The following is a 27,690-nucleotide window of genomic DNA, read 5'->3' as shown; positions in this document are numbered from 1 at the left end:
ACATCAGAGTGAAACTACAAAACATCACCAAGAGGAAAGTCTGAAAAGTGGCCAGAGGGGAAAAAGAACATTACTTTTTTTTTTTTTTTAAGATTTTATTTATTTATTTGACAGAGAGAGAGAGTTAGCGAGAGCAGGAACACAAGCGGGGGAGTGAGAGAGGGAGAAGCAGGCTTCCTGCCGAGCAGGGAGCCCGATGCGGGGCTCGATCCCAGGACCCTGGGATCATGACCTGAGCCGAAGGCAGACGCCCAACGACTGAGCCACCCAGGCACCCCAAGAACATTACTTTCAAAGAAACCGATGGCAGCTGACTTCTCCATGGCAACGATGAAACTGGAAGACAGTGGAATAACATCTTCCATGTGCTGAGGAAAAGTCCATTTTCTCTTTGAAAACATTTCTCAAGAACAAGGATGAAATAAAGACATTTTCAGGCAAGGAAAATCTAAGGACTTGCCAACAGTGGATCTTTACTAAAAGAAATTCTAAAGTAGCAATTCTCAAATGTTTTGGTCTTAGGGACTACTTCACATTCTTAAAAATGACTGAAAAACCCAAAGAACTTTTGCTTATGTGCATTGTATCTGTCAATATTTGCCATATTAAAAATCAAAACTAAGAACTTAAAATATACTTACTTAGTAATTCATTTAAAAGTCAGAATAATAAACCCATTACATGTTAACAGATAACATTTTTTAAAAATCAATTCGGGAGAAGACTAACACTAGTTTCATACTTTTGAAAATCTCCTTAATGTATGCATAAGTAATTGGAGAGGGGAGGAGTGTGTTAACGGCCTTTACAGATAATTGTGTAAATTCTTCAATACTGCACCCAAATGCAATGAATGATAGTTTCTTCAGTTAGTCGCTATGTACAATCTGAAACAATATTGGTAAGCTTTTCATATTTTGTTACATTAAAATTCATTGAACTGCTAGCACTCTGAATAGTTATTTTACCCACACATGGTTTTATAACATCATGCACTGGTTTGTAATATTGGTTCACTGAATTATGCATATCTTCCAAATATTTACACATTTCATTATACAGCATTAAAATATCACATTTGTTGGTGTTAACATCATCTCATCAAAAATGTCTTGGAGTACTGAGGAGCTGTCAACTTGTAATATGTTTTCCAAGACTCTAATTTTTACTTCAAAGTTGCCATTTTATCATTTATAACAAATATTCACAGGTATTTTCCCTGAAGTAAAAGGCTTCCTTTTTTCATTTTTGGGGAAATGTTGGCTAAATATCTAAGTCTGGATAACCATTGTTTGTCAGTTGCTCTTTCAAGTAAAAATGGTTATCTTGAGAAAAGCTGCTAGTTGAGCTTGCAACTTAAATAATCACACAAATACTTCTCCTCAAGACAACTATCATATTTTGGTATGGAGAGAAAGTGTTTTATTAACGCTTCCTATTTCATCACTATCCACTTTGACACACAAACTATCGAAAAGCTGGATATCCTGAGGGCCTATGCACCACTCTGAGCACCTCTGTTCTAAAAGAAGTACTTCTGGAAAAGGAAGGTGATCCCATCAGAAGGTCTGAGATGCAAGGAAGAATGACAGACATGTCAGTAAAGTTAAATATAATTAAATAAAGTTAAATAAAATACATGGAAACAATAATACATAAACCAGCAGGGGATGAATAGAGCTAAAGCATTCTAATGCACTTCTATTATCTGGAAGGAGGTAAAAAAGGTATTAAATTTAAAATGTGGTAATTTCTAGGGGCGCCTGGGTGGCTCAGTCATTAAGCGTCTGCCTTCGTCTCAGGTCATGATCCCGGGGTCCTGGGATCGAGCCCCGCATCGGCCTCCCTGCTCTGTGGGAAGCCTGCTTCTCCCTCTCCCACTCCCCCTGCTTGTGTTCCCTCTCTTGCTGTGTCTCTCTCTGTCAAATAAATAAAATCTTTAAAATAAAATAAAATAAAATAAAATGTGGTAATTTCTAGGTAACCATGTAAAGATTAGGAATGAAGTATATGTATAACTTCTAAACTAGTATGGAGAAAAATGGAATGTTAAAAAAAAATAACCAATCTGACAGAAGGAAAGGAGAAGAAACCTAGAACAATAAGACAAACAGAAAACCCAAAATAAGGTGGATTATAACTCTAAAGATCAATAATTATATCATGTAAATGTTCTAAACAATTTACTTGTCAGATTGGGTAAAACAGTGAAACCTAACAGTATGCTATTTGTACTAGAGGCATGTCTAATAACAGAGCAATGGGAAGGCTGAGGGAATTGGCCAGCAAAAGTGGCATGTGGACACAAGGAAACGTGACAGCACACAAAACAGATTGTAAGGCAAGAACTACCAGTGGTAATGAAGGTTTCTCCATAATGATAAAAGGTCCCTATGTGCCAGGAAGATATAACAATTTAAAACTTGAATGCACTTAGAAACATATCCTTAAAACATAAAAAGCAAAACCAAGAGAACTGTAAGAAATGGACAAATCCACAAGTGTAACTGGGGATTTTAGGATATCTATCTGGAACTGAGAGAGTAAGCAGTCAAAAAACCAGTATAGGGTTGCCTGGGTGGCTCAGTTGGTTATGCATCCACCTTCGGCTCAGATCATGATCCCGTCCTGGGATCATGATCTCAGAGTCCTGGGATTGAGCCCCACATCGGGCTCCCTGCTCAGTGGGGAGTCTGCTTCTCCCTCTGCCTCTGCCCCTCCTCCCCCTGCTTGTGCTCTCTCCTCTCTCATTCACTGTCTCTCTCAAATAAATAAAATCTTAAAAAAAAAAAATCCCAGTAACAATATATAAGGTTTGAACAAAATAACAAAAATAACAAAACTGACCCAATGGACATTTTAAAAACTCTGTATTCAACAAATACAGACTATTTATTCTTTTCAAGAACACACTGAAAGAAACTGAGCAAACAATTCCATCAGGCCGAAGAATATTCTGCACAGTCGGTACACATACCTGTTACCCCAGCGATGCTAGTTGTCCCTCAAAGGAACGCAAAGCCTTTGCGTTTCTGTATCCTCAGCACCTAACATGGCAACTGGCACTTGTAGTCACCTCACAAATCTGAACATAGTTAATTTTATTAATCAAACAAACAAAAGCTGGTCCTGCAAGTAGTGGTTTCCTAGAAGAAATGATACATTGAGGACATTTTCCTAGCCAACAAAAATTACAGGAAAAAACTGCACTGTGTCATATGCACTATGATGTGGGAAGAAAGACAGATAAAGCACAGGAGAGGAAAATATGGGGTGTCAGTAAAGTGAGAAGGAGATGAAGCAAAGAAATACCAGACAGGTTAGGGGGATGGGGAGACCCAGGCACCTGTGGTTGTGGGTTCCGCAGAGCCAATAGGCGGGGGCGGGGGGCAACCAGGAGGAGGACAGGAAGAAGAAACAGCCTTGTGATGTGAGGACCAGAGGTGGAAATACGCCCGGAAATCTAAGATATCAACAAGAGGGGGCTATTGGAGGGAAGGACATTTTCTATCTCCTACCTACTCAGAGGAATGATGGGTGGGGACTTAAAAAAGGACATGCAAAGAATTTGTTCCTCTGATTATCACTTCGTTTCAACTTTACTATTAGCTATTCCAGTGGAAAATGTTTGCTGGAGGTTAACAACTGAACTTATTACCTAAAATGGTATTCACATGATCTAATAGACAATGATCATACAAAATTGACAATTAGCTTTGTTTGAGTTGTAAGACGGTGTAGTTAATTTGGAAAAAAGATAATTCAAATTACAGGGTATATCGCAAATCATAAATTCTAAAGGGATTAAGTATTTCGTAAAAGAAAATGTAAAACCATTAAAATACCCCAACAAACGAGTAAACATATGTTTTTAATCTTGGGGTGGAAGAGGATTTTCTAAGTATGTCCGCAAAAGTAGAAACCATAAAAGGAAACACTGATTTGATTGGGCAAAAACTGTAAATATCATAAGCAAAATACCATAAAATATCTTAAGCAAAGGCAAAAGACAAAATGGAGGAAAGTTACTTGCAATATACATGATAGAGGGGTTCAGTTCCTATTACATAAAGAGTTCTTTCAAATCAAAACCAAAAAGACTAACATTCTTATTAAACGTGAGCAAAGGACACAAGCAGGTGATAGAGAGTGAAAGAAACAAAAATCGACAACAGAAAAAAAAAAAGTTCTACATTCATGGTAATCAAAGACATGAACATGAAAACAACAATAAAATACCTTTTTGGATACAAATTAAAAAGATGTCAAGACGGGGGAATGGGAAGGATGGTTGTACAGCACTTCTAAATGGTTAACAAAACCTTAAAAATGTACTCGTCTTGACCAGCAATTCCATGTATAGAAATCGATTCTGAGGAAATAATTAGACAACTATGCACAGATATGGGTAAAGAATATTATTTACAGCATTGTTTATGATTGCCCAAAACTACAATGACTATAATTTAAAATACCCCCAAACAGGGGATCGGTTAAATAAATGAAGATAAACAAAATGCCACTGTTATCTGAAGAGATGATACACGCATACATAAATGATGTTTACCCCCCAACAAGTTATGGATACTATGCGTAAGAGAATCCAGTTTTTGTAAGAAAAAAAAAAAAAGCAAGTAAGAATGGATGAGTGTGTATTTAGAAAGAAGTTCAAAAGAATACACACCAAAATGTCCTGAAATTGGCTCTGCATGGTGGGGCTACAGGCAGTTCTTTTTTTTAAATTTTTTTATTTTTAACATTTTAATTCCAGCATAGTTAATACACAGTGTGATATTAGTTTCAGGTGTCTGATACAGTGATAGGTGTTTTTTTTCTTTTGGTATCATATGTAACTTGTGCAATAAAAGATTTAAGTTAAAAACACTTGCCACAATATATACATCTAAAATGTTGCTGGGAATTGTGAATGATTGTTTGAACTGCACATTTATGATCTGTCCACTTTTCTGTACATATGTTATAGTTTATTTAATAAACTTTTGGGAAAACACGATGGCTTGGCTAAAGCCTTCCAGCCAAATGCTGGCCATGGTCTGGTTGTAGAAGCCCCAAGCTAAATTCAAAAGCTGCTCAAGTGAGTGTATCTAAGCTGAGTGTATCATCATTAACAGAGATCAACAAGAAAAGGGTCAAGGGAGGAGAACCCCATAAAGCTATGCTATTCTGGTACATAATTAAAATCATAAATTTGAACCGAGGTATTAAGGTGGTTCACAGTCTTGTCTTTTCAAAGGAATAAAATGTGTGCCGTTGCTTTGTGTCCCAATTATGTGCACATCTGTCTCCATCATCCACATTAGGCAGTACATTTCTTGGGAGTAAGGTGGGTATCTTATTTGTCTTTGAATTATTTGCAGTATAAAACAGTGTCTTAATACATATTCATCAACTTTTTTTTTTTTTTTAATTTTATTTATTCATTTGAGACACAGAGATACAGAAAGAAAGAGAGAGCATAAGCAGAGGCAGACAGAGAGGGAGAAGCAGGCTCCCCACTGACCCAGGAGCCTGATGTGGGGCTCGATCCCAGGACCCTGGGATCATGACCTGAGCCGAAGGCAGATGCTTAACGACTGAGCCACCCAGGTGCCCCCATATTCATCAACTTTAATAAGCATAAGGCCTAATACTACATTGAGAATTCTTAAAAATAAGTATTTTACTTTTGAATATTTTTGTCTGTTTACAAGATTTTAGACTAGGCCAATTTCCTCTTTTCCTTCCTTCCTGCCTACCTTCCTAACATAATACTTAAAAGAGTTCCAAGACCACTGAGATTTCTATTTGCCAGCATGGATGTGGTTTCCTCACCTGGGAACTGACCCTCAGACCAAGAATGATGATCACATCAACGTCAGGATCAAGCACATCTTGAAGGTTTCAATCTAACTATTGTCTGGAAATGCTTTTAAGTTGCTTTGAGCTCCACCAAACACATAATGAACATTATCTGCCTTGCCTGACTCTTTCACTTCTCTTAGATTTCTCTCTTACCTGTAAGGCCTGTGAATGGTACCCCCGAGAATGGCTTAGCATTAGCTTACAGCCAATGGATGTAGAGACAGGTCATCACTTCATGGGGGCAGGGCCCAAAATCTCAGAGATCTACCTGCTCGTACATATCTTATTTTTTCAATTTAGACAGACAGTGGTTTGATGAAAATTACTCATAATAACAATAATCCTTCCAAAACGCCTGATACTCCCCTCTACTTCAAGTGAATTATCCTCTTAAAGGTACGTGTGTTGTGTTTCTCATTCAAATTTCCCGAGTGGCAAAAGGAAAAACATTAAAGTGGGTACTCAGTATTGATAGACAAAACGTGTCCTAACTTTGTTTCCAAGAGATTAGACTGGTCACTAAAGTGACTAAAGTGACTTGTTTTTCCCAATTCCTCTGCATTTTATGAGAAAATACACGAGAGTTTGAAAAGTTATTTTTGATTTTAGCTGCTAGGTGACTTTTGTGGTAACCGGATACATAGCTTTAAGAACAATCCTTTCATTATCTCTTCAATTTTGCACATTCCAGAAAAAATAAACAGTTCTCCATGATATAATTTCTCATAGCTTGTGGGATAAATTATCATCACCTAACCTAATTATGATCATTGTAAAAATAACTTTGGATTCCTAGGGGCCTTCACTGCCAATCTTTACTGTTCCCCCCATACTTCTAAACAGTGTTTTGTGTCTCCATATTTTTCTCCCTGAAGTATCACCTTTTCCCCTACTTAACTGCAGAGCAGGTTCCCCTCCAAAGCTTTCTGTTGAATAAGCAATGTCGCGCAGAGTAACCAACACCGCCCACAGCTGTGTCCCACAATGGTTCCATGCTGCTAACATTACATCTTTTGGAGGATTTGATCAGAGTGCCCTAACTGCGATAAACACTGGCGTTATTCATAAAAACGTGTAGAAGGAGGGATTTTCAGTGGGATTTCTTTACCTGTTTCCCCACCACAAAACAGTGAAAGAAATAGAATGGGTCATGGGCTGCTTGGCCTGCAAGGCAAACTCACAGCTTGACAAGTCAATAAAGAACCAATCCTCACCTCTCCAGCCACACAGAGCCTCCAAGGTTAGAGGCAAACACAATTTGGATATGTCTGCCCAGGGGGTTTAATGATCCTCATTATTCAGCTACTGTGTGCAAACACTATGAAGCCAGTAACCTGAATTATCAAAGTCCGAATAACTGACTACTAACCTGCATACAAAGTTCAAAAGTTCCCTCACAATGGTTCACTTATTCACCCTTAAAAGTGAATGGCCATTTTTAAGTGTAACAAAATAAAGCCATAGGTAAAAACTATTGTAATCACCTCCAGGAATTTAATGTGAACTTCGGGACAGGCAAGTTCTTCATTGTTTGGAAGAAAAACCATTTTGATTTAAGAAAAAAAATGTTCCTTGAGCCACAACTCCCTTTTCTTCTTCAGATTTAACATTTCAGCCAATCTCAGAAATACCATGTACCTTTTGAAATACCATATAAACCAAATTCCCACGTTGCATTTTAAACTAACTCCTTACAACACATACAAAAAGCCCACTGAGATTTCACTTTCATATTACTATAAAACTGCATATTGGGTCACAGTGGTTTTATAAAACATCACAGTTTTGTTTTCTTATTTTCATTTTGAAAGTCCTAGAAATGCTATGCCGGGGTGCCTGGGTGGCTCAACTGGTTAAGTGTCTGCCTTCAGCTCAGGTCATGATCCTGGAGTCCCAGGATCGAGCCCCACGTCGGGCTCCCTGCTCCTCCTTCCCTTTCTGCCCCTCCTCCTGCTCATACTCTCTCTCTCAAATAAATAAATAAAATCAAGAAAGAAAAGAAAGGAAAAGAAAGAAAGAAAAGAAAAGAAAGAAAAAGAAAGAAAGAAAGAAAGAAAGAGAAAAAGAAAGAAAGAAAACCGAGAGAAATGCTACCCCAAAGTATGGCAGTCAGCATCCGAGGACCCCACCTCCTAGTCTTCCTGCACTGTGTGTCCCCTCACAAGACAGGCTGGCTGACTTGTAGGACTAACAGGGTTCTGTGAAAACAACGGTGGGCAGCATCCACGCTATGTGAGAAGAGACACCGAAGCTTCTGATTTGCTGTCTCTTGGATCATGGGGAAGTCGGGGAAGTCTCTGGGGAAGTCTGCTGCTACATCAGGGGGACGCGGAAGCTGCCTTTGGACGAGGCCCATGTGACTGGCAATGGAAGCCTCCTGCCAACAGCCATGCATGTGAGCTCCCAGCACATGCTCCAGCCCTGGTGAGGCCTTCATTGCCACCCTGCACAGCAGCTAGATGCGAGACCTGAGTCAGAACCACCCAGATTCCTGACCCATTGCAAACTAGGAAGTAACAAATGTTTATTGCTTCAAGTTGCTAAGTTTTAGGGTCACTGGTTATATGGAAGTAAGAAATATACCAAGTATTTATTTTATCTCATTTAGGTATATAAATAAATATTCAAAATTTAGGGAAAATTATGTTTTAGAGTATCAGTGCTTAAAATGCCAAATTGTAACAGTGTCATTTCCATATTTCACATTTCATCAAAAGGAACAAATACCCAAATACAATTATGAGAATCGGTTTTATATTGATTCTTCAAATCAATCATTACTCCTTATTCTTCTTGATCCTCACAGCTCAACTTTTAGCATTCATATAATTAACACAACTGTAAATGGATTTAATTCCTCAAGCTCATGGCTTGCCTCTTGAATATTTACATCATCTCATAAAACGGCTATTTTATCTTGTCATAGTCCAAGAACATATCAAGTAGAAAACATTTTATCTTTTAATTCAGGCATGACCTATTTGAAAAATGAAACGAATTGCATGAAGTAATTAGAGGAAAATATAGCCATTGTCAGATCTTCATTTCCAAAGGAGATACCCAAATGATTATACTTGTATTGTCAAATGTTCAAAATCTGTAAAATTTCTTAAAAGGGTATTAATATTCAGATAAATAATAAATAATGAATATTTTTTCATTTTTGCAAAAAGATACAGTGGAAGGATAATTTTTTAAAAATGGAACAGAAAATGGTCACTATTTATAGGGAAAGGAATAGGAATGGTAGGGGGAAAGACATGACAGCAGGACCTCTCTGGATAGATCTTATTAGAACTTCAACTTTGGAGTCAAGTCACTTTTTCACATATTCAACAAACCGAATTTATAAAAATGCCTACAAGTTGAAAATAAATGGAAATAAAGGAACCTCCAAGTATATCATGCTGGTGATACAACCACACAGCAAAAAAATAATTTCAGGTGAATTTAGGAGGATGGCATTTTGGTCACACATCCATAGGGGATTTATCTTAAGAACAAATGGAATGAAAAAAAAAAAAAAAACATGTAATCTTTAACTTTATTCAGCAGTCTTGGTAATACGAGTAATAGTGGTATTATTGCTTCTAGTAATAATCATTACTAAAAGGGCATTACTTTTTCATATAGTCCTTGTAGAATAAAGCAAATAAGTAATTATGTTAATGCTGTTAACAATCAAGACTTCTAATGTAAAAGAAAAGATGCAGAAATAAATTCAAAGAAATTAATGTTAAATCTTAGCTGGAAATAACAGTATAAATTTATAATTTGTTTCCACTGTAAAGGCCTAGCAGCAAGGACATCCCCAGCAGCAATGAGTACCTCTAGCACCAGACTGTGATTCCTAAAAACCATTCCCCATAAAAAGGAACCAGTGTTCCTTGAAGGAATGACTAATTTCAGGTCTGTGGTCAGGAAATATAGAAGACAAACCAGGAACGTTTCATACCAGAAAGTGAGAAAGCTATCAAAGATGAATGGGGTTGTGATAAATCCCAGAAAACCACACAAAGACCCATCGGCAAAGCTGGGACCATTTGGATATTAAAAAGAATTGGGGGGAGGAAGGGGGAGAGAGAGAGAAAGGGAAAGGGAGGAAGAGGGGGAGAGGTAGAGAGGGGGAAGAATATGGGGACGGGGAGAGCGAGAGAGTACTTTCTAAAACCAAAACTCAACAATCACCACAGGAGATTAACTACGGCGTGAACTCCACCAACTCCTTAGACTAAAGTTTGGCAAGTAAAAAGAAAGAATTAAGCATTTATCCTGTCTCTTATATGAGCTCTATTTCAGGGTAACCGAAATGCCCTAGTTGATGAAGAAAATCATTTCAGCTAATAAATGTGAAAGGAATGACTTAATTAAAAAAAAAAATCTACCGTTTCACAACTCCTAATGAAATGACTGGTCCAGCATTCATGGCGTCGTGACAGCTAGATAGGTACCTGCTGACGGCAGGTAGAAATACAGAGCAGCAAAATATCCTTGTCAAACAGAAGCTGAACTTGAATCTAATCACATCTTTAGAACTATAAGTCTTCAGAGCTAAATGCCTGTGACAGGGATAGAATAGCCATTTAAATGACGCTACACGAGAGAAGCAGAGAGATCTAGAAAGAGAGGCATTCTCACTGGACAAATGACTTGGTTTCTTCAAGGAGTGAACTGCATGGCAAAAAGCAGGACAGAGGGTGAGAGCTCTAGATTCCAGGTGCTTAGTCTGGTTTGGATCCTGATTCAAACAAAGCCACTGTCAAAATATATTTTTGAGACAAAGGGAGACAACTGGATATGGGCTGGGTAGTAAATTGCAAGAAAATGTTCCCATACTTGATGTGTGGTAATGGCACTGTGATTACACAAGAAAATAACTTTATTTTTGGAAGCTGCATGTTAAAGTACATGGATGTAAAGTGACATTGGGCCTGGATTTGCTTAGCCAGGACTTGGGCAGGAAAAAAGAGAAGGATTCAATCAAGGAAGTGTGGCAGCCTTTTGCTAACTGTTAAATCTATCAGGTGCTAGGTACATCAAAGTCTATGAGCTTATTCGGTTATGTGTGAAAATGTTCACAATAAAAACTTTTTAAAAATATTGGTAATACGCATTTTATCCAGAATGATTGAGGTTCATAAAACACAAAAAATCCAGGGCACATGTGCACTCTTATATCAACAGAATAATTAAAACATTTCTTAAAGTAAATGTGCTTTGGTTATTTGCCTTAATACATCTTTGCTTTTATTTTTCCTCTTCACATTTCTCCATCTCCAAATTTTACTCACCTTTAGGGCTCTATTCAAATTCTCCTCTCCAGGCTTTTCTAACTCTTCCCAGCTGGAAGTAATCACCTTGAACTTCTATCTAATTCTGGATGTACCTTTAACACTTTCTCGCTTCCACTGTGATTATTTCTCTCTATGTTCCTGAGAGGAGAACCAACATCTGATTCCAATTTACCACTTGCATAAGTGTTATCTCCTTCGACACAGTTGTACTACGTATATAATCAACATTAATATTTGTTGAATGCAGATCAATTTCTAAAAAACAGAAACCCATGAAGGTGTTCTCTAGGGCACTGTCAGGGTTCTTTCCAAAAACTAAATTTTCTGGAGTCAGAAATTCTAAAAGATTTTGTGATTTCAGAAAGGCTTCTGCTTCTCTCCAGCAAGTAAGAGGGTACCTTTAGTAAGGAAGGGCAAAGCCAAATACAACTAACACTCAACACAGTGAGACTTTACTCTTAATACTCCTTTCTGAGGAGGATGCTTAATTACTTAGAAAAACATGCTTTTAGATGAAAATATGCTAAAGTTGCAAGTTAACTATAAAAGATAAGAAACTCATTCATTCATTCACTCATTCATTGATTTTCGGATTAAAGAACATCTCAGTTATTTGAAAACATTCAAAGCAATAAGATGATACTCAGTGAACCTGAAAAATGAACAAGATTGTGATTGAGATTTGTATCTCACTGGAGTGTTATAAAACTCAGTTATTACTGCAGTCATGCTCGGAAAATCCAACACCACTACTTCAGAAGATATTAAAATCTGATAATAGCTGCTGTGTCTTCACCAAAAATCACCATGTTTCCCATGAATTCTTATCTTCCTCTGTAAACAGCATGCGAAATATTTATAGATATACACACATATATGTATTGGCATCTTTGTGGGCTAAAATAAGTGACTATACGTTGTATATATAATGTATATATATATACAGGAAAAAATACATGTGCGTATATATACATACATGTATATATGCTAAACTTTCAAGTTATATGCACATGTACTTTTTCATTCACTTACATACTCTGCTATGTAGCCTACCCTGACAGGTACTGTGCGTGTATACAATTGGCTTGTGTATATATACAGCATAATATGTAGCCTACTCTGCACAGCTGCAGGATCCTTCTCCTCTTAGACTGTTTGATCTTATATCTTTGATAATAAAGATGATCTTCCAAAATGAGAGTGAAGGGGATTTCAACAATTTGTTTGGAAAAGAACATGTCCAATGGTTAAACTGTAAAACAGGAGATGAGATAAAACGATGTTTTCTCATGCTCCAAAGAAAAAAAATGAGTTACACTGAACATTGATAAAATATTTAATGGGCAATCATTTTGGCTGCTTTAGTGTTTAAAGGATTTTTATGAATAAGAAGATCCATTTAAAAAAAAAAAAAGTCCAAGGGAGTTTAAAACAATAAGTAAAGTAAAATAAAATGAAATTATATTATTAAAATTTTCTCTGAGGCAGAAAAGGACTTTTGGAATTATTCCACTGACTTCGGAGTCGCACTCAAAGTGAAGATCATTCAAACAGAAGGAGAGAAAAAGAATGAAAAAAAGGAAGAAACGATAAGGTCATGCAACTCCTACATACTTCGTAGCCTAAATACAGAATTTCATTGTGAGTTTTATTTTTTTCATTTTTATTTTTTAAAGATTTTATTTATTTATTTTGACAGAGAGAGAGAGAGAGACAGCGAGAGAGGGAACACAGCCAGGGGGAGTGGGAAAGGGAGAAGCAGGCTTCCCACTGAGCAGGGAGCCCGATGCGGGGCTCGAACCCAGGACCCTGGGATCATGACCTGAGCCGAAGGCAGACGCTTAACAACTGAGCCACCCAGGCGCTCCCGTTGTGAGTTTTAGAGGCTGCTTCAGAGTCTGGTCCTCTAGTCTCCTCAAAGTTCTACCTACTGTTCTGTCATTCCAAGAATGGCCTGGAAGGGCGAGAAAGGTTACAAACCTTGGCCTGATGGTTACAAACTTGGCCTGATGGATATGTCAAGAAGGGCGAGAAAGGTTACAAACCTTGGCCTGATGGTTACAAACTTGGCCTGATGGATATGTCAGGTTAGTCACAGACATAAAATAACTCATTAGCTGCCCCACAGTCCCTTAGAACTTTAGCACTGTCAGGTTTGACCAATCCTTCTTCTTCTTTTTTTTAAGATTTTATTTTTTTATTTGAAAGAGACAGAAGATAGTGACAGAGAGCACAAGCGGGAAAGAGAGGGAGAAGCAGACTCCCCACTGAGCAGGGAGCCCGATGTGGGGCTCGATCCCAGAACCCTGGGATCATGACTTGAGCTGAAGGCAGATGCTTAACCAACTGAGCCACCCAGGTGCCCTGACCAATCCTTACATATAGTCATTTCATTCCCGTTTCTGGTGGAGGGAACTTTAATTGGTATGGACTTTTGGCTGATAATTTGGCATAATAATTTCTTAAAAATCTCTTAAATGTTCCTATTTTTGGACCACGCAACATTCGAACAAAGGTCTGTATATGAGGATGCTGTCTATTTGTTATAGCAAAATCTGAAACAACTGAAATGTCCAAGAATTGAAAACTCAAAAGATAAATTAGTTATGATACCACAGTAAAATAAGATACCATGTCATGTCGACCTGTCTATGTCAAGTCTATGATGCGCTGCTGTTAAAGAAGGGCCAGTTGTAAAATCGTATGTGTAAGATGATCCTGTCTTGTTTTTTCCCCAGCAAACAGCCAGCAATGAGTATTGTCAGAAGGATGGGTTTAGGGAAGGGTTCATGTCCTAAGCTACACGTTTCTAGACAGTTTATCTTAAAAAACTGAAACAAAAAAATACTATGTATTATTTTTATAATCAGAAAAAAAAAGATTTAAGACACAAAGCCAAGTACTTTAATAGTTAGTAGCACTTGTTCAAAATATGTTTTGAAAAGCCCTTTTGCTTTTTATACCTGGTTTTACCCAAAGGATGCAAAAGACTATATATAACATCTTTGTGAAAAGTATTTTTCTTTAAAACAAATGTCCAGGGGCGCCTGGGTGGCTCAGTCATTAAGCATCTGCCTTCGGCTCTGGTCAGGATCCCAGGGTCCTGGGATCGAGTCCCGCATCGGCCTCCCTGCTCAGTGGGAAGCCTGCTTCTCCCTTTCCCACTCCCCCTGCTTGTGTTCCCTCTCTCACTTCACTGTGTCTCTCTCTGTCAAATAAATTAAAATCTTAAAAAAAAAATAAATAAATAATAAAACAAATGTCCAGTCAGCTTATTAAAAGGAAGAAACATGTAACTAACATTTATTAAAGACCTATTATATCCTGATCAGGGTTTTACAAGTTTTGTTTCCCAGATATTCTTATTTACTCCTTGTTTATTAAAATCCTAACTATATATGGGACAGAGAGCCACGGATGGACAATCAGTGCGCCTTGGAAGAAAAGCTACTCTAATAATTTCATTTTCAAATTGATGGCTATCCTTTTTTTGTTTATTCAGAGTATAGAGTGGTACATCTGTTATTACAAAGATAATACAAGTCTTAAAAAGATCCACATTTCCTTTTTACATAGACTATGGAGGGACCAACTTCATATTATTTAAAACAAATTTGGAAATTTTAGTCACTCCACCTGTAAGACCTTCCAAATCCTTTAAGTAACTTATTTTCAGCATCTTCTTATTATTCAAATTACCTCTAAAATTGAGTAAAATACCAAGAGCAATGGGTAGGGAGGAAAAGCAATCTTTGACAAAAGACTTCCACACCAAATGCAGTTTTCTTTATTTTAAATGTTACTATAGTGCTAAGAGTAAGCTTCCTCATCAACTATACTCAAAAAAGTAAAATAAAAGTGCAAGCTTCCTGTAGGCTCCTTTAACTCTCTTATTTTAAGGGTTTTTTTTGTTTTTTTTTTTTAACTTGATAAAAACACAGTTGCTCCTAATGTGAAAGCAATTCTGTAGCTCAATTAAATTCTATTTGGATACTACTCCAAATCTAGGAAAGCTTGTTCAAACAGAGTAAAAATCAGTCCATGGTTGAAAAGCTAAGAGACTGTCTGAATCCTTGAATATATCCCCACAAATCTTTATTTTCAGTCTACTACATCTCCTACTCTTTGGCAGTTGAGATAAAAAGGTGACTGGGGCACACACGCCAATTTCCAAGAAACTCCTGGTCTGTGGGAGAAGACAGTCACAGACAGATATACAAAGCATTCTGAGTGCTCCAACACGGATGCCAACAGTGTATTCTGGGTGCTTGGAAGAGGGATGACCAGCTGGGGGTAGGGATGGGGAGGTGGGCTGTGACTGCCTCTCCCAAGAACAGATGACAATTTTAGAAGGTGAATATGAACATGCCTCTGATGAAGAGGCAGGGTGGTGGAAGGCACTGCAAGGCAGGTGGTACAACCTGAGAAAAGAAAGATGAAAAATACCCTGCTCTGTGTGGGGAACCGCAAGCAGTTCGGTAGTGCTAAATGTACTAAGCAAGCCCCCAAACGCTTTCACGGGTTCTAGCTAGATGGCTCTGGAGCGGGCAAGTATGGAGAATAGTTCTGAGTGCAGCAGGAACGGAGAAGGGGGTAAGGAACTGAGAAATGTTAGTAGGTAAACGGTCGGGGACTGGGGACAGGCTGGCTATTGGGTGGGGGAGGCTGCGAGGTAGGGAGACAGGTGTCACTCCTCCCTGAGTTTCTTCGGTGAGTGTGGCTGGGAATGCTGGAGCTTTTTACGCTGTGAGGACAGAGCTCAGAACTCAGATGCAGGATGATCTGTGCTGGGTACTCGAGAAATGAAAAAATTTCAAAAATAATCACTTAATCTCGCTGGGAAGCAAAATATCTGTGTGTATCTCATGGCTTTTTGTTTCCTCTGGAGCCCGTGATGGATGTCTGTGTATGAGGATGTAGACATCTTTCCTTTCTCTGGTACTGCTGCCCACTGGCGTCTGGCCAAGGAGGAGCTCCACACTTGTAGATGCTGCCCAGAAGTTATAAGATGCTGAGAGCTCAAATGAGGATCGAGGAGACTTCTTTGGACAGAGTCTCTCTTTCCCTAAGTTTTGTTCAAAACAACCCTTTTGGAGCTATGGACACCCTTAGAGCTTAGTTTTCAAGATGCCCAGGCTGGTATTATGGCAAATAAAAATCTCCCGATTCCACTAGTCAGACAGCCTTTGCCTTCTTCCAAGTTACCTTGGAAAATGGAGGCTCTGGTCTCATCATCAACAGATTCAAAATCAGAAGAAGAACCAGGTTGGGAGAAGTAACCGGGTGTTCAGTTTTGGAAATGCTATGTTTTTGCTGCCTCAGTGCATCCAGTCGGAAGTTGGCAGCAAGTAACCAGGAAGGCTGGTCTGCTCCTGGGGGAGAAATCTGAGCTGGAAACCATCACCACACAACTGAAACCTAAGGAGTGAGCAGGAGGATTTGGGGAGAAAGAACAAAGTAAAGTGGGCCACAGGCAAGAGGAAGAAGGAAGTCCTTGAGAAAAACAAAAGGAACGACAGAGAAGGAGAGATTCAGTCAAGTGAAGGAGCAAGGGAAACAAAAGAATAGAAGGTGTCAGAGAGGGCCTGGGGGGAACAGCAGTGTCTACCGCAGCACAAAGCATGAATGTTGCAGCTAAGGACTGTTGAAGCTCCAGAAAAGTTTCGAGGGCAGATACCAGAATGCGATGGGTTTAGGAATGAAGCATCTGGAAGCACCTGGAAGGAAGTACATCTGGAGACGTCAAAACGAGAAGAGGAGTCAAAGCTTTTCTGGCATCTAGCGGGGAGCCAGGGAGCTGGTGAGCAGGTTTAGATATGGCTCAGTCCCACATGGTGACATATCCTTCAACCCATGGGTTAAGACTTCGGCAATCACATTTTTAAAATAAGCTGCAAGATTCTAAGTCACAGAAGTCCTGCAGTGACATGGTTATCCGTCTTCTAAACATCAGGGGCAGGAGGGGGTACAGAGAAGAAGAAACATTACACTATGCCTCTCGAGTCTTTATGCATGTACTATAATATCATAGCCCCACAAAATGACAGGAAATTAAGAGAATGTAAATAATTTAAATTGTCTATGTTCTTGTCAGTAATGGTAGGAGTGCCTCCATGTTTCCGTCAGCAGGTACGTATTCTTTTTAAACACTGGAAGTGTGAGTAGTTTGATCTGTAGGGAAAATTATAGTCCAACAGTATCCAAAAGGTTACCATGATATAGCTAAATTATCTCTGCCTGTCACAGGTTAAAGAACATTTAAATTCTGGAAGTTCACATCAGCTTTTTCTAGATAACAAATCTTAAGTACCTTCCTATATTCACTCAATTAGTGATCTTGGGCCTTGATAACACTGCAGAGAGAAACTTTCCAACTATCATTCAAATCATATCTAAAAAGGTGGTCATAAATATTTTAAAACCTAAGTGAACTAATAAGACCTAGACCCATTAAGGATAAGATCTTTTACAACAAATTAAATAAAACAATTTATTGAAGTCTGGACTCAAGATAAGCTAGATTTACTAGCTGACCTTTTATTCATTTAAAGAACAAAATTAGCTCTAATTGCATTAGAATGGAATCCAGTAAATTTCCCCAAGTCTTCTAATGTGGCATCCGTGTAAGAACGGCTATAATTGTTTACAAGTAAGATGGAAATGCTTTGATTATAATCTTTCCACTTGTTTTACTGTGTAGTAAAAGCATTTCCCCAAACCTAAAGCCAGTTTTCCGGACAGCATGCTATTTTTTTCCTTACACATACTGCATGTTTGGTGTTAATGAACAAACTACAACATGCCAGGGTAGGAAATTAAACTTGGAGATTTCATCATCAGTTTAGGTCAGTAACAATGAGAGAGTCAGAGATGGAGGCCAAGAACTCCTTGTCTGTGAAAGTCAGAAAAAGGCCAAAGACCTGAATAGGAAAAATTTTAACTACCTGCTTCCCCTCAGAATTGCAGCTGAGACATAAGGGCTTGGGTCTGTTGAATTTATAAGTACTTAATAAGGTAGCAAGGATAATGTGTACAGCAACTGGTCAGCCGCTAGGGAACATCATTTGTAATGTTACCATTTGTCACTAGCATTACAAATAAGTCATTTGCCATACATTTTAAAATATAGTTATTCTTAGGATTTTTTTGGGGGGGGGTCCTTGTTCCTATCATTTGGCTTCTAATATAGGCAAAATACCTATGAAATGTTTTAGTCTCAGTGACAAGCTATCCAGAGCAAAACAAAACTATCAACATGTTTCAATCTTTTTTTTTCTTTTAATCAAAAGCAGACAGTTTTATTGGAAGGGAGACAAATTAAAAATAGAAAAGCAAAAGGCCTTCTAAGTCTGACTCTGAAATGTTCCTGAGCTTTACTTCTAAAGGGTCATTTTTTATTTTTTTAAAAGATTTTATTTATTTATTTTTGTGAGAGCAAGCAAGCGAGCGTGTGCGCGTGCATGCACATAAGCAGGGGGAGCGGCAGGCAGAGGGAGAGGGAGAGGCAGGGTCCCAACTGAGCAGGGAGCCCGATGCGGGACTCGATCCCAGAACCCTGGATCATGACCTGAGCTGAAGGCAGACGCTTAGCCGACTGAGCCACCTAGGCGCCCTAAAGGATCATTTTTTAAACCAACAAGTTTTGCTCGGCCTCCTCAGCATGCTTCTATAAAAATATGAAATATGACTGCCTTTCCTTAAATAAAACGTGATCAGTCGTTTCTGCCTGCCCCTCATCCTTTAGTAAGAGTCCTTCTTTCCTTCTGTGACTACCATTGTCCCTTCCGTCGGTGTCTCCGCAACCACAGGCGCTGGGGAACCAGGCGTGCAGAGCACTAGGAACCATCCCAGCCTTGGGTGACTTGGACCATGGTCGCCACCATACGATGGCACAACGGAGTCAAAGAAAGTGAGCAGCATCCTAATGATACTGTTTTGAACCCTGGATACCGCCTCACCTGAAGTCAAAGAAACCTCTTTTACTTTGTCCCTTTCAGCTAGTTTGATTTGGGTTTCTGTTACTTGAAACTAAGAGTCTTGATTAACACAAAAAGAAAACACAAGTGTTCCAACTAGAGATGAGAAGATTCTTTACAGATTCGTCTTCACTGAGCGTGTTACTACTATGCTATAAGCTGGGATTAGAGATCGCTACAAGAAATAAACAAAAATTGTCTTTGTATCTGCTATAAAAGCTGCTATGGAAGACATGGGTTTGTCAGCTGGTTCCCTATGGAAATAAAGTTTTAAATTTGGTGCCTTGAAAAACTTGTTCTCTCCTGAGAAACTCAGAGGTACCTTCCCTTTCAAAACTGTATTTCACTGTTTGCCCTCCTTGCTAGGAAGCCATAATCCTACCTGATGTGCGATCATTCGTTTCTTTTTCCTCTTGTTGATGTTAGTTTCCTGTTCCTTTTTTCTAATAACTTTATTGTACTCTCTCTAAGCTGCCATAAATTTGTTTAGACTGGAAAAGAATTATATATGAATAAACAACGTTTCACATAAAGAGGGAAAATGCAGAAAATAGGATAAAAATCAGTTGCTATTATTTCTCTAAAGAACTTATCAATAAAAACCACAACACACATTTCACCCTGTTAAATTCTTTCGGCTAAACCTGGCTACATTTTAAAATGTGAAATGCTTATTTTCTTTAAAGATATTTTAAATGATTATTCCTGTAATTGCTCATGATTGTTCTCTACTTCTTTCTAGCTGTACTGTCAAAAAGCATTACTGAGGAAAGTTTGGATCATAAAAAGACAATAAATATCTATAAATATCTTCTTTTTAAAGATTAAACCCTTTATGTTTTTAAAGATTAATGAGCAAACTTTTAGCTCCCATTTTCATAGTACATATGATTTAGAAATTCCAACTATTAAAAAGCCCCCTCCCAGAAATAACTAAGTTCCGTAAACTGCAGTTTTGCAACAAAAAACCTAATTACTTACACAAAAAGGAAAGCATCCAATTTTCAGCACCTTTGCTAAGAGAGGTCTGATCAATGAAAGAGTTTCCTGAATCATAAGGAATCTGAAAACACTCAGGGCTGTGTTGACAGTGGAAACCAAAACGCTGGTAAAAAGAAAACTATAATTGCCAGCAGTAAACTGGTCACTGAAAAATATCTCAGTATAATTTGCATATTTTGGGAAAGGGGTTACATCTATAAAAAGACAAGCTACTGTAATCTGTCAAAAGAAAATTTAGAATTATCATTGATAATAATATTGTTCTCTGAAAGGCATCATAAATGATTCCGTGTCACTTGATCAAATATACTATCAGAGAGTAATTGGAAAAAATGACCAACCGTTACTGGATGTCTGAGGGGTGGAGCTCAAGTAATTATCCCTTCTCTGGTGAGCTCACTGCATAAGGGCACCAGTGTCCTGAGGGCAAAGGGACCAGTGTACAATTTCTCCAACACAGTAACCCCCATCGACCACCCGGAATAATAGAGCTGACAGACGGGTGGGGGATTCACCAGGGAAGAAAGCTCCACTCAAGGAGAAGGGCAAAAAAGACAGAGACTTCCTCCCCAGCACTGGCAGAGGGCAGCAAGGAAGAGGCATCTGAGAAATGCAAGGCGGGGGGGGTGTTTGCCTAATCCCATACCTGCCGCTATTATCCACCCCAATCTTTATATACATTTAATCTTTTTCTTAATACATTACCAACATTTATTGATTTATTAAGACTTTACCAATATTTAAAATTATTTTTCCTTTTAATGAGAAGCTCCTTTAACAGAATTTTGAGCTTTAAACATGGAGCCACACACATTTAAACTTAGAAGAGCTGCAGGCCCTGTTCTGCCCTGTCCTTCCTGCTGGTCTTAACAGTCCCAGCTCCCAAGATACTCCCATCACATGACTTTGCTCTATTTTCTTCATAGAAATGAAGGGATAAATGAATGCCATAAGTTAGCTCACTCTTCCTAATTTGCTCAACATAAACTAACTCAGTCCACGGTAAAGACCGGGATGACAAGTAAGATGGCCACGCTGTGCTGCCCCTTGCCCATCTACATACACTCTACTCACCCTGCTCTTTGTCACCAAGTACAAGTGTGACATCATGATCCTCATCAACACAGGTGCAAAGCTGTTCCTGGGCAAGCTGAGACCTACTTGACAGTTAGGCCAAGCTGAGGTATTTGCAGTTTACTTAAATGTGCTTCCCACTCGTACTGCTCACGAACTTTATAGGGGCGGGGATTACAATTTCAGGGTTACTATTCTGGTTTCATCTTCATTACTGACTAAGAGCAACTCTGGAGACCCATTCCTGGGGGACATGTCAAAGGAATCTGAGGTCCTTGCAAAGTCATCTTGAATTCTAACGCTTATCTGCTGGAGGCACTGGACTCCCCACAGACCCTTTAGAATACAGATTCCAGGCATGTTAAATGAAGGCAAAAACAAGGTGTCTCTGTCTTGCTATGGGGAACAACATCAGAGAACAGAGGAAATAGTCTAACCTCAAAGTACTTTCCCGGATCAAGGGCAGAAGACCTTCTTTATTTAGGAAAATTTAGAAACTAAATATTGTCTTAAAGATCTTCCAATGAGAGGGTATAATTTGAACCCTGTAAAGCTTTTTCCTTTTTCCCATAATTTCAAAAGACTATCCTCTGCCTGTTCTTCAGCAATAAACAAACCCTTCGCCCGGACTATTCAGAGCCCCCTTTCTGAATCTCTGCTCATTAATTTCACTTCAAAAGAGTACTGTAGCCCCAAGTGTGTACAAACTAAGTAAAGGCACATTTATATGAATCTTCCGCCTCTTTTCCATTATTACTGCCATGGAATAAGCCATGTATCCTTATGCTATAACAATAAGAGATTACTTTTAATTTCATGTAATTTACATGTGTCATCATAAAATATTCTTCTTTGAATTTTTTTCAACCATTGTTGGCTTGAGAGCCATCCAAAAACTGGCAGTGGGATAGATTTTGGCTCAGGGGCCATAGTGTGCTGATCTTTGATTTAGATTGTTTTTTTAAAAGCTCTTTACTGATTAAGATATATTTTACATAAAATCCTATTACTATGTGACTTGGGCCTGTTTTTTCTCTTATTTTAATTTAAAATGTAATCTATTTCACTTAATTTATTCCTTTGTTTATTATAAGTATTCCCTTGTGTCTGACTTTGGCCAAGTGATTAATGATTCATATAACATGGGGGTTATTTACCTAAATGTTTGGAAGTTCACATATTATATAACGTTATACTCTCACAGGCAATTTGTCTACAGTGTCTGAGTATTATAGTTTCCCTAATACTGGACAGTCTGTTCCAGGATAACAGGATCTATTTCTCACGTTTCCCAGGATCTTAGGTGATTTGTTGAGAGGAGAAAAATAGTCAAGAGAATGAATGAAAGATGCTTAAGGGTGGATGAGAGGAATATTATTATCAAAGTCTTTTCACGGACCTTATTTCTCTAAAGGGAATGAACAAGTCAAATTTTTTTTTTTTTTTAGATTTTATTTATTTATTTGACACACAGAGAGAGACAGCTAGAGAGGGAACACAAGCAGGGGGAGTGGGAGAGGGAGAAGCAGGCCCCTGGCTGAGCAGGGAGCCCGATGCGGGGCTCGATCCCAGGACCCTGGGATCATGACCTGAGCCGAAGGCAGACGCTTAACGACTGAGCCACCCAAGCGCCCCAAGCAAACCAAACTCTTTTGTGGAAGTAAAGATTAAGTAATGATGAGTTACTGAGAAAATAGTCATAAATGTGAACTAATAAGAGAAAAGTATTTGTTGAATGATATATAAGAATATCTTCCCGTGAGAGGAATGAGCCCAAGTACAGAATTTCCAAAAAGATAATATCAATAGTTACTCTGGCTGGGTCTCCCTGGTAATCAGCCTTCTAGTGGTTGACAGAGGAGGACATTATTCACATTTTTGTAGGTAAAATAGAGGGCATGGGGTAAACCAGCATCTGGTTAAAGAAGAGCTGAATCTACAGTATTTTTGTTAACACTGTCTAAGCTTGTCAGTAACACTACCACCCACTGTCTAGGTTTCTATTGATATAACCAAAAAGAGCAATGTGGAAATTATGTGGATAATTTAGGTGAGAAAAGGATGAACTATCTGGATTTTCTTCTTCTTTCACTCTTCAGAAGCACATACATTTTCCTGGAAGACCATGTTTGCCTGTACAACATCATTCCTCATAATGATATTGGGCCTTTTCATTGCGTTATGTTTGGAATTCACACAAGCAACAGCATAAAATACAAACTTTTAAGATGGAATGAACCACTGAGAACACAAAGCATATTTTCTGTTGTCTACTCTACCCACTATGTAAGTGCATGGCTCCTGCTTTCATTATTATGGCTAAAAACTGAATGAAAATTCAATGCCCTGGAAGCCCATTTTCTACACAATCTTTGATTGTGTGCAATGTAAACGAATCCATTTTCAGGCTTACTGGTGAAAAATAAGGTGTAAACTAGTACTTCTAGCTTGTGGAATTCATTTAAATGATAAACAGTATGATTTTTACAACAAGAAGAATGATTTTTAACATAATTTACAAAAATAAATGTTTTACCACCTTATTAAAATCATGTAAGAGTATTTAATTCATATCCCAAAAATGAATAAAAGAAACAAAGCCGACTAATTTACTTTAAAAGAAGGGTGGGCTGTGATTCTGTGAAAATTAAGACGGACAGTGAACACGAGGTTCACATTTCTAGTCTTCTCTTCAGCAAACAAGCAAATGAGCTGGTAATTAAGACTTCAGTTGCTACTATTATATACTGTTTCACCAAGCCTTGGGCAGTATCTTTGTTTTCAGGTATAAATTCATTTATAGGCATACTTATTTCAGAATATACAGGTATATTTATTTCAGAATAAAACCATGAGAATCTCTGTTCTTTGTCATGGTGGGTAGAGAAGACATACTTGAGAAGGTATAACACTGCACCCACCTGGGCGGAATATGGCAGTTAGTTCACTCAATATATAGTTTCTTCCTTTTCAGATAACCAGGACCTTAAGAATTACGCAGACACAGTGTCATGTCTTTAAAAAACAGACAGAGAACAAGAAAGAAGGGATCCTGTATGTCAAATAAAGCAATAAGCATTTCCTCTGAGGAAGAAACCGATACAATTTGAAAATGAAGAATTCCCAAAGTAAAGCTTGACCCTCCATGTTTGTACCTGGAAGAGGTTAGAGTTCTAAACCCATTAGGAAAGAGCAGAGAAGGTTAAGTTCAGTTTATTTCACTCTAATTGAAAACGTTTCTACTTACATCTTGTCTTGGCCAGCACCAACTCTGAGAGTCAATCGGGGAATAACCGGACTTGGGGCTGGGACAACTGGCTCCACTTTGATCTGTTGAAGTTATTACATTAGAGTTAAATGCATTTTCAACAAAATTCCTCCTACCTCTTCCCCTACTTCCTCATCTCCACGAGCCTGATAAGCCAGTTTAAGCCTCAAATGTGGCTAAAATGTGAGTTGCAAGGACAATCAGGGTTATTTTGATTCTGTTTCTCAAAAATTGCAGGCTCTCTGGCTTCATGAGAAATTCTACAAACTTGAATTATTTCATGTAAGTGATGGGAAATATTTCTGCATTTTCTTAGTTCTGGTTAATTTCTTGGATTTTATTGTTAGCATTTTTACACAAAAACTCATCTAGTCTGGTGAACATTTGGGGAACATTTAAATAATTGCCAGACTTCAAGTAAATAGAAAAAAAATGCAGTGATATCTGCATCTATAAGATAAAATGTATCTCTTTATGGAACTTGAAAAACATGAAACTCATCCTAAGTTTGCATTACCATACAAGAAAACAGTAATACCAAGTATAATTGCAGCATTAAACTGCTGTTTTTTTGGCTAGTGGTCAACAGATCTGAAATACTGTAAAAGAAAAAACAGAGGTTTTTAGAAGGATTTGTAGTGAAGGCGATAGCTGCTGAATAGGCTGAAGATCTTCACAAATATTTGAGCCAACGGTCAGAAAGGGAACACACAAATCAAGGGTGATTTTAAAGGAGGTCTTCACACGTGTTGGTGTGAAGATCCTATGGTATGATGTTTTGAATGAACAAACTGAACAAAAGCTCTGTAGCTCACATTATCATCTATATCAGAGTTTTTCCACAGGTGTTTGGGATTTTTGGTGGGACAGTTCTTCGTTGAACGGAATGGTGGAGGCACTGTGAGCTGTTCAACATCCCTTGTCTTGGGGTCCTGCCACCTGCCAACAGTACCCTGCTAGTCCCTGTGATAACTAGTTGCAAACCACTGACTTACACATTTCAAGTCCAAGAATTAAATCCTAACAGGACAGTGTGGTAGTTCTAAAGGGGAATGAATCTATAACATAATACTCAATCGTCTAATTACTGTATTGCACATCGATCAAATTTACTATTTTTTCATATGTTTTTAACTATCTCCCTGGGGTTTTTTTTTTTTTTTTAATCCATCGTCACATCAAGACCTGTGGTTTCGACCATTCTCTTGAACAGTGCCCGCACGCAGGAGGCACTCGAATACTTACAGAGTTAACAATTCAAGCACCCTCAACTCCCTGCCTCTTGGTTATTTCGCCATCTGTCCAGGACCAATCTGAAATCATCCTCAAGGGCACCGTGTAATTCCAAAGGAAATTTTCAAGACCACATAAAAGTCTACCATCAGAACCTTGAGTTCTGCCTATGCCTTCAATGCTGTTTATTTGGATTACAGCTCAGCGAGGTGAGGGCAGAGACCATATCGGTTTTGCTTATTGCTGCTTCGCAGGGCCTATCACGGGGGCTGACATATCCTAAGTGCAGTGAAAGAAGGTATCTGAAGTGAGGATTTCAAACCCTTACCTCTTTCCAGACCTGTCTCCCGTGATTTCCTTTCCTCTTTTGCCCCTCAGGCTCCACAGGAAATAAACACTGAGGCCACCAGGCAGGAGAGCTTCTTCAGCCCCTACAGACCTACAGACTTTTCTGCATCAACAACTATACTAGAGTCCGTCTCCTCTGGTATCTTGAGGAAACTTCCTTCTCCCATAGGCATCTTCAACTTCGCAGTTCCACAATTTTCCGCTAGCTTTTAAATGTGCTCAACGATCTTAAAAAACCTGCCTGCCCTTCAGCCTCTCCCTGACAACCTCTTATATTTTTCAGTCTCACATCTTTGTCTCCTTCTTCACTTACTCATTCCTCAACCCACTCCAATCTACTTTCTCCCCCAAGCAGGTCACTGAAACCACTCTCAGACACCAATCGTTTCCTGACATCTTGGTATATTTTCCACTGGGGATCTTATCATACTCCTTCCTTCTCCTCTACTAGGTCCTCTGCCTTTGCCTGATCTTATTTGGCCCCCTCCCCTTGTCCCTTGACACTTTCTTCAGTGAGCTCATCCATGTTCATGGTTTTAATCGAAGGTTTTTACAATATATCATGTCTTCAAAATCTCCGTCTCTAGACTAGCACTGATTGAAGCTAAGACCAAAATAGAATATTGCCTACTGAACATTTTGAACACAATTTCCTGTGTTTCATCTCACCACATCTAAACTTTAACTTATCAACTTCCCCACAAAAACCTGCTCCTCCAAATGTTCTCACTTTTGGCACATGTCTCCTCCATTTGCCCAGTTCTTTGGACAGTATGTCCAGTGGTTCTCCTTAAGGCCCTAGGGGACCAGGGGCCACTGGGGTGTGGTTAGAGCAAGACCCATGGACAACTAGCTAGGGTTTGCATCCACTTCCCCCCATTCCTTTTTTAACAGAGAGTTCCAGATCTAACCAAATCTGAAAACCAATGGTTTGGTCTATTTTGTAAACTATTAAGATTTCTCTATTTTTCTCACCTTTCTGTATTATCTGTGGGAGAACAGACAAATATATCCAAAACAAACAAACATTTTAAACAACTTACTACGTGCCAGGCACTCTGGTTGGATATTTTTCAGATGTTCTCATATAGGTTTTTTAACAAACATGTGGGGTAGGCATTAGGGTTTCTGTTTTACAGGGAAACTGATCATATATGAAGCAATCATTTTTCCTTTTCCTTTTTCTGTTCTAAGGTCACACAAACAGCAAAACTAGGATTGGATTCAGTTGTTTTGTTTCAGAGAATGGAAAATTACATAAAGTTCCTATATTTTTTTAATTCTAAAAAACTTTAGGGCCATATGGTCATAAATGATGAGTAATATTCCACATTCCTTCAGCCTGCAATACTATTATTAAAGCACTTAACCTTTTTTTAAGCTTTATTTAAAAATAAAGCTGCTTTACCTTGAAAAATAACTTTACTATTATTATGCTTCTCATCGTCATTTGCTTCATTTCTATTACCACATTACACAATAATTATAACTCACACTTGCATAGCACAAAGTGTGTTCCATATACATGATCCAATTTGCTCTTTGAACTCTGTGCTAAGTTGGGTGTGGAAGGTATTATCATCCCCAAGTACTGGGGACCAGAAAGATTAAGTGGTTTGCCCAGAGTGAAAAA

The 27,690-nt window shown here is 38.5% G+C and overlaps 1 protein-coding gene across 3 annotated transcripts in view; it reads right to left on the bottom strand.

Moving 5' to 3' along the window:
* Window positions 1-27,690, bottom strand: part of TAF3 (TATA-box binding protein associated factor 3) — a 175,151-nt gene that overhangs the window by 8,767 nt on the left and 138,694 nt on the right. For all 3 annotated transcript variants that reach the window (XR_004924218.2, XM_036114358.2, XM_036114357.2), the window contains exon 4: window positions 24,456-24,538. Coding sequence is in view for 2 of the 3 variants with exons in the window: in XM_036114358.2 (XP_035970251.1) it covers window positions 24,456-24,538 (83 nt within the window). In the remaining variant the exon portion in view is untranslated. The remainder of the gene's footprint in view (window positions 1-24,455; window positions 24,539-27,690) is intronic.

This window comes from Halichoerus grypus, chromosome 6 (genome assembly GCF_964656455.1).
Source record: "Halichoerus grypus chromosome 6, mHalGry1.hap1.1, whole genome shotgun sequence".
Taxonomy (NCBI): domain Eukaryota; kingdom Metazoa; phylum Chordata; class Mammalia; order Carnivora; family Phocidae; genus Halichoerus; species Halichoerus grypus.
This window is presented reverse-complemented; position numbering and strand designations above follow the sequence as displayed.